The 6275-nt window shown below is 38.9% G+C and overlaps 2 protein-coding genes across 4 annotated transcripts; both read left to right on the forward strand.

Annotated features, from left to right (window-relative positions):
- Positions 1 to 101: 101 nt before the first annotated feature.
- Positions 102 to 1349, forward strand: Sec13 (secretory 13). The gene is made up of 2 exons (XM_066289088.1): positions 102 to 857; positions 908 to 1349. The coding sequence occupies exons 1-2, from the start codon at positions 237 to 239 to the stop codon at positions 1211 to 1213; spliced, it is 927 nt and encodes a 308-aa protein (XP_066145185.1). The 5' UTR covers positions 102 to 236; the 3' UTR covers positions 1214 to 1349.
- Positions 1350 to 2135: 786 nt separating this feature from the next.
- Positions 2136 to 6197, forward strand: LOC136342823 (BTB/POZ domain-containing protein KCTD3). 3 transcript variants are annotated; one of them, XM_066289015.1, is made up of 13 exons: positions 2136 to 2303; positions 2363 to 2676; positions 2728 to 2913; positions 2967 to 3170; positions 3257 to 3350; positions 3407 to 3588; positions 3636 to 3839; positions 3898 to 4014; positions 4113 to 4133; positions 4877 to 5016; positions 5074 to 5390; positions 5440 to 5621; positions 5675 to 6197. In XM_066289015.1, exons 1-13 carry the CDS (start codon positions 2248 to 2250, stop codon positions 5875 to 5877), a joined length of 2220 nt encoding a protein of 739 aa, XP_066145112.1. In that variant the 5' UTR covers positions 2136 to 2247; the 3' UTR covers positions 5878 to 6197. The 3 variants fall into 3 exon arrangements, with proteins under 3 accessions (XP_066145112.1, XP_066145120.1, XP_066145131.1); XM_066289023.1 differs by having other exon boundaries at positions 5684 to 6197; XM_066289034.1 differs by lacking the exon at positions 4113 to 4133.
- Positions 6198 to 6275: the final 78 nt, after the last annotated feature.

The raw sequence follows: 6275 nt of genomic DNA on the forward strand, positions 1-6275 counted from the left end.
CAAAATCAGTTGACAATCGATTGTGCAATTGTATTCTCTCTCTTCCTTTAAACTATTTAAAACAAAAGGAGAGATATCCCGTAGTGACAAATCTGCCATAATATTGATTGACTTTGACGGTTCATGAACACGTCCTTCAAACTTAACCAAATTTTTTTGTTTTTCCAGTTAACTTCCATATTTTTTTCTTTATTATTTGTCCCATTTACAATATTAAAATAGTTCCATAGTTCGAAATGGTGTCCATAATTAACTCACTGGATACAGGCCATGAGGATATGATCCACGATGCCGAAGTAGACTATTACGGGCTCCGCCTGGCCACTTGTTCTTCGGACAACAGTGTTAAAGTCTACGACATCAAAAACGGAGCGTCCACCCTCTTAGATGATCTCAAAGGACACTTTGGCCCAGTCTGGCAAATTGCTTGGAGCCATCCCAAGTTTGGCAACCTTCTTGCCTCTTGTTCCTATGACCGAAAGGTGATCATATGGAAGGAGACCAATCGCAAATGGGCAAAGTATTATGAATATGCCAACCACGATTCAAGTGTCAATTCTGTGCAATTTGCCCCTGCCGAACTCGGTCTAATCTTAGCCTGTGGTAGTAGTGATGGCTCAATTTCAATTCTCACTTATACACCTGAGACTAACAGCTGGGATGCTAGAAAGGTCCAAAATGCCCATGCTATAGGATGCAACTCTGTGAGCTGGGCTCCAGCAACTACCCCTTTATTTAATGGCAATGAGAGTGAACAGCAGCCATTGGTAAAACGACTAGTTTCAGGGGGATGTGACAATTTGGTGAAGATTTGGAGAGAGGACCGAGACCAGTGGATTGAAGAAAACAAGCTTGAAGTTAGTCAATAAATATGTTGTTTGATTAGGAATTAATGTAATTATTTTAGGTTCACTCTGATTGGGTTAGGGATGTAGAATGGGCCCCTTCAGTGGGCATCTACCGACACACAATAGCATCATGTTCTCAAGACCGAAAAGTTGTTATTTGGAACTCAAATGATTGCATCAACTGGAATTCAACAATACTGCATCTCTTCGATGATGTTGTTTGGAATGTCAGCTGGTCTTTAAATGGGAATATATTGGCTGTTTCAGGTGGTGATAATAAGATTTCTTTGTGGTCACAAAATGCAGAAGGTGTGTGGCAGTGTATCAGTGATGTTTCCAAAGGACAGGGACATATTAATAACTAAATTTTCTCAAAAAGGAGGCTTTCATATTGAATAAATGGTTTAAAATTGCCTGTATTACATATGAGTTTTAACAGTAGCTGATTAGCAAGGAGTCATACAGCACATATTATTGATTATATTTTTTATTTCTTACAAATTTTATTTTTATTTTCACCCATTTATGACAAAGGTTCTTGATTCTATCTACACCACTTAAGGAAATTAATCTCTACCTGCTAATATGACATATGTGTATGAAATCTTGTATAATTAAATAAAATTTAGAGGTATGCAATAAACCCTAAACATAAAGTGCTGAGTAAGCTATTTGCTATCAAAATGCATCAAAGGTGTACTGAGCTTTCAGGAATAGATTGGAGAGTATGAAGGATAGTGAGGTAGTGTCTTTGGACCTTAAATAACAGATTCAAGTGGAATTAATACTTTTTACTCTGCCATCATTGTAGACTTCACCTCGTTTTCATCTTTACAACATTCCATTTGGTGTCTTAAAAGTGAATTGGTGGCATTTCCTAGATCCTGATTTGAAGTTTTCCTGCTGATGAGGCATTACGCCACTTTTTGTTTACCTAGACGTTTCTTTTTTCATCAGCTTTCTCCCTCGTAGGCTATTGCTTTGGAGTACTGTTGGCGTTGTGGGGTAAAATTTTCATGACGTGATATTTTCTGTGGTCTCAAGTTCCTTTTCATCATGACGAAAAAATTTGGCCTTGTTGCCTTTGGTTTTTACTTGATTTTCTCTAACTGTTTCTGCTACGGTAATTTCTGCTCCGGGTTAACTCCATAGCATAATTCAAGGTTTTAAAGAAATTTAAAGATAATTACTGCGAGAAATTGAAATATGAGCTAAAAAATGAGGTTATCTTGTAAAATCAAGAAAAAAAACCTACTGACAGTTAGGTTATAAATCACTGTCAGTGTCAGCTTTGTTTACTATTAATGTAAATACTAAATGTTTCCAATTACAACAATTTCCATTGCCAAGTTTAGTCTTCATCGCACTTAAACATGTATTAACCAAAAAAAGTAACAAAATGTTCCATCAGTCCTATTCTGGCGACATTTTGCATTTAAACGTAGGAGGAAAACGGTAAGAATACCAGCCTGAATTTCTAATGTAGTTGACCTAATTCTCAACACATTTTCCAGATTTTCTACGTCAAGACAAACTCTCACGCTCATTCCGGACACTTTTTTCACTGCCCTCTTAAACGGGCGCATCTCTAGTCTTCGAGATGAAAAAGGTTGCATTTTTATTGACCGAGACCCTAAAGTGTTCTCAGTTATCTTAAACTATTTGAGAACCCGCGAAATTGACGTACAAGGCGTCGATTTAAGGAGTCTTCGACATGAGGCTGAGTACTATAATATTGCTCCCTTGGTTCGAAGATTGATGTTGTGTGAGGAACTATCTCAGTCTGCTTGTGGAGATGTTTTGTTTTATGGCTATTTGCCCCCTCCTTGTAAGTATTTGTATTTCATTTCTGACTTCATTGCCTAATGGAAATCTTCAGCAATACCAGTGCATGACACACAAAATGGCAGTGGGGTTCTAGTGGAGACAACAGCAGTTCATAGGGCACGATTACCAGAAGGAGAGAGTGCAAGCACTGACAACAGCCAATCAGAGGCTGAGTCCACTTCCAGTGGTAGGGATCAGGGCCAAAACCATGGTATTGGAGCTTTTTATAATTCTCAAGGTAACAAATTAAAACTCAAAAATCTTTAGATGAGAAAAAATATACATGTGTAGGTCATTCACGGAATTCTTCATTGGAACTACGACTGCAAGCAGGTCTTCAGGGAAGCTACAGTAGAAGTTCTCAGGACTTGCGAGGGGTTTCCAATAGAGCTCATTCAAGGACAGCTTCTTTAGACCTGAGACATGCACGTAATTCTTCTGCTGATTTGAATAAACTTGTGAGGAATGATTTGGGGCTGGTTTTCGGGACAGCAAGTATGTTCATGGTGTTGTAAAAAAATATTTTTCTTTCTTACTGTAAAATGCATTTAAAAAAATAATATATTAACTATCTCTTTTAGGTTCTAGCTGGGCAGATCCTCTCAGAGTGCAAATCATTAAGGCTCATCACAATTGGATTGTGGTAGCTTATGCTCATTTTGTGGTGTGTTATAGGTAGCAATTTGTTTACTTTTGGGGAGTCTGATGTTGCTTTAAAACCTGTTTTTTAGGCTTAAAGACTCAAGTGGGTGGCAGCAAGTATTCACAAGCCCTCACATTGAAAGCTGCATCGAGCGTATAGCCATAAATGCTAAAATTGGCTCTAGTGAAACCTCTAAAATGGTTGCTATTTCTTATGGGAGTCAAGTGAGGTTGTGGGGTATTTCTGATGCGGGTACCAGGACCAATATTGGTAAGTGTAACCATTTAAAATATTTTAATTTAAATTATAATTTCCAGGCACCTTCAATTTACATGTCAGGGTCGAGTATTTGTTCTTCATTGGCAGCCAATTGGTGGCCCTTTCTCCTTTAGGGAAATTGGGAGTGTGGCATGCCATGACCCAGCATTGGCAGACTCAGGATGTGATGCCCATTGCCTCATTCGACACTGCAGGCTCCATTTTGCTGCTTGGATGCAATAATGGATGCATCTATTATATAGGTCTCTTGTGCACAACAATTAAAACTTGCTTTAATTTTGAAAAAAATTGCTTTTTTAGACATGCAGAAATTTCCTTTGAGGATGAAGGATAATGACCTTCTGGTTACAGAGCTCTATAGGGATCCCAACAATGATACTGTGACTGCTATTTCAGTCTATTTGACGCCAAAGACAAGTAAGTAGTGTGCCAAATAATGTTTTGTTGCATTGGCTGAGCAAATAGTTTAATGTAGATATTGAGCTCTGTAACTTAGGCCTTGTGTTTCATGCCAGCTTCAGAGAGAGGTCGGGAAGGTATGCGTTCCATTCGAAAGCTTTCACAATGATTACACTATGACACTTTTAATTGTTAATAATAACAAAAGAACTAGTGGGAGGGATTTTTGTGTAGTAATGGTAATTTCTTAAATTTTGAAATAAATTCTTTAAAACTCATGCACCCTCATGAAAATGTAACAATGCACCTTTCATTTGTTTCAAAATCATGTGTTATATACAGATATTACCAGCTCCAATGGCCGCATACGGATTATATTAGTGAAAGAAACACCGCACAAGGTTTAATATGCCTCGAATAACGACCACGAAGGAAGCGAAATCGATACTAATCTAAACATCGCAGTGACGGTGACTCTTCCCACTTCGTTGGTCTTTGTCGGAGACATATTAAACCTAATGCTGTCCTTTTTCTATTTACACAATCCCTATATTTTCCTTGGGTTGGTAATACCCGTATATGTATTTAAAATAACAGTGTTACCAATGTTGTTTACTTTTAGAAAGTTTCATACAATTTTTAACAACTTTTATTTGCACTAATATTGTTATACTGAGTGAGAATAGAAATTACTCTGTGTTGTCATTTGGTAGATCTATAGTTACATCATCTGAATATTCTGCGCAATGTCTTAAAGTAGCTGCACATTTTTGCTGGTATACAACACAAGACACCAAGCTACCAGATAACTCTCGTAAATAAATACACATTTTGCATTTAAAAGATCTGAAATCAAAGTGTTTTATGTGGCTTTCTCTAGATCTGTGCGGAAATTGGATCGAAATAGCCTATGGAACCACCTCAGGAGCAGTTAGAGTCATCGTGCAACACCCCGAAACTGTGGGCCATGGCCCGCAGCTCTTTCAAACTTTCACTGTTCACCAAAGTAAAGTCACGAAGGTTGTAAATTATTAATTAATTTCTACCCAAAAGTCTTGACTTGACCATTGCAAATAGGTAACTTTGTCTGAGAAATACTTAGTCTCGGTGTGCTCGGAATACAATCACGTGCGCTCCTGGCGTGTAACTCGCTTCCGAGGTATGCTTAGTACTCAACCAGGGTCAGCTCCTGAAGCTTCGTTTAAGATTGTGGCGCTTGAAGTGGCAGAGCCCTCTTTAGGGGCTTTGGGTACTTCTGGTGGTTTGACCTCAGCCTCTATCGCCGGCAACGATTGCGGCCCCTTTGGTGAGCAAGACGACGAGCAGGTGTTTGTTCAGAAGGTGGTACCGGATGCTGATCAGCTCTTTGTGCGATTGGCTAGTAATGGCAAAAGGTCTGGATTGATTGGACGTGCTTAACTGTGTAATCTAGTGAGTTTATAGGGTGTGCGTCATTAAAGCAGTGGACGGCAGCACTGTAAGCGCCTTTTGTGTGCACGAATGCGAAGGTTCCAGTAGGATGGGCTCACGTCCGCGTAGGTTCATTTTTACAGGTCACTCCAATGGTTCCATACAAATGTGGGATCTGACAACCGCACTTGATCTCTGCTATAAGACTGATATTGGTGAGCAAAAATCTCTTTAAGTATGAGCTAAAAGAATACTAGAACGGTTTTAGAAAAACTAGATGGTGGACCTAACCCCACAGAACTGTTGCGCATGCTCGACCAATGCGACATAAGCAACAGTTTGTGTTCAACGCCATGTATGTCGCCCTGTCCTTCACTGGCTGCAGCTGCGCGTCTCAAAACCTGCAACGTCGCCTTCTTGAACCAGCAGCTACACGTGCAGGACAGTGACAGGAGCAGCGGTTCCACGTGATTGGATGACGCAACCGGCTGTGGCAACAGTGCAATTATCTACTTTTTAAGTGCAATGAAGTTGATATATGTTCTATGCGTTTCTGGCGAATTCTTCATTTTTCTCTTATTTTGTTATGATAGTTTTCAACATAGTTTTGAAAACTATCCGTTCTTAGAGATTGAGAGGAGTTTCAGAGTTTTCGCATATTTTACTCTATTTGTGTATGAGGCATCATTTCTAAACAAAATGAAAGGAAAAATCCTCTGATACAAAAAATCGATAAATTACCGCCACTGTGGTTTAAGCTCAAAGCAGTAATATATTGTTTATATACGATATCGATTTGAGTGATTATTGTAAAATTATTTCAGTCGCAACACAAAGTAGCGTAATCTCATGAGCCCAAACCAAAGGTT

Source organism: Euwallacea fornicatus, chromosome 1 (genome assembly GCF_040115645.1).
Source record: "Euwallacea fornicatus isolate EFF26 chromosome 1, ASM4011564v1, whole genome shotgun sequence".
NCBI classification, from domain to species: Eukaryota; Metazoa; Arthropoda; class Insecta; order Coleoptera; family Curculionidae; genus Euwallacea; species Euwallacea fornicatus.

Excerpts from the sequence above, each read along its gene's own strand:
- LOC136342823 (XM_066289015.1), top strand. The coding sequence starts at position 2,248 with ATGTTCCATCAGTCCTATTCTGGCGACATTTTGCATTTAAACGTAGGA. Across the intron at positions 4,015-4,112 it reads CTATTTGACGCCAAAGACAA|CTTCAGAGAGAGGTCGGGAA; the intron begins GTAAGTAGTGTG and ends GTTTCATGCCAG. Across the intron at positions 5,391-5,439 it reads TTGGCTAGTAATGGCAAAAG|GGTGTGCGTCATTAAAGCAG; the intron begins GTCTGGATTGAT and ends GTGAGTTTATAG.
- Sec13 (XM_066289088.1), top strand. The coding sequence starts at position 237 with ATGGTGTCCATAATTAACTCACTGGATACAGGCCATGAGGATATGATC. Across the intron at positions 858-907 it reads TTGAAGAAAACAAGCTTGAA|GTTCACTCTGATTGGGTTAG; the intron begins GTTAGTCAATAA and ends TAATTATTTTAG.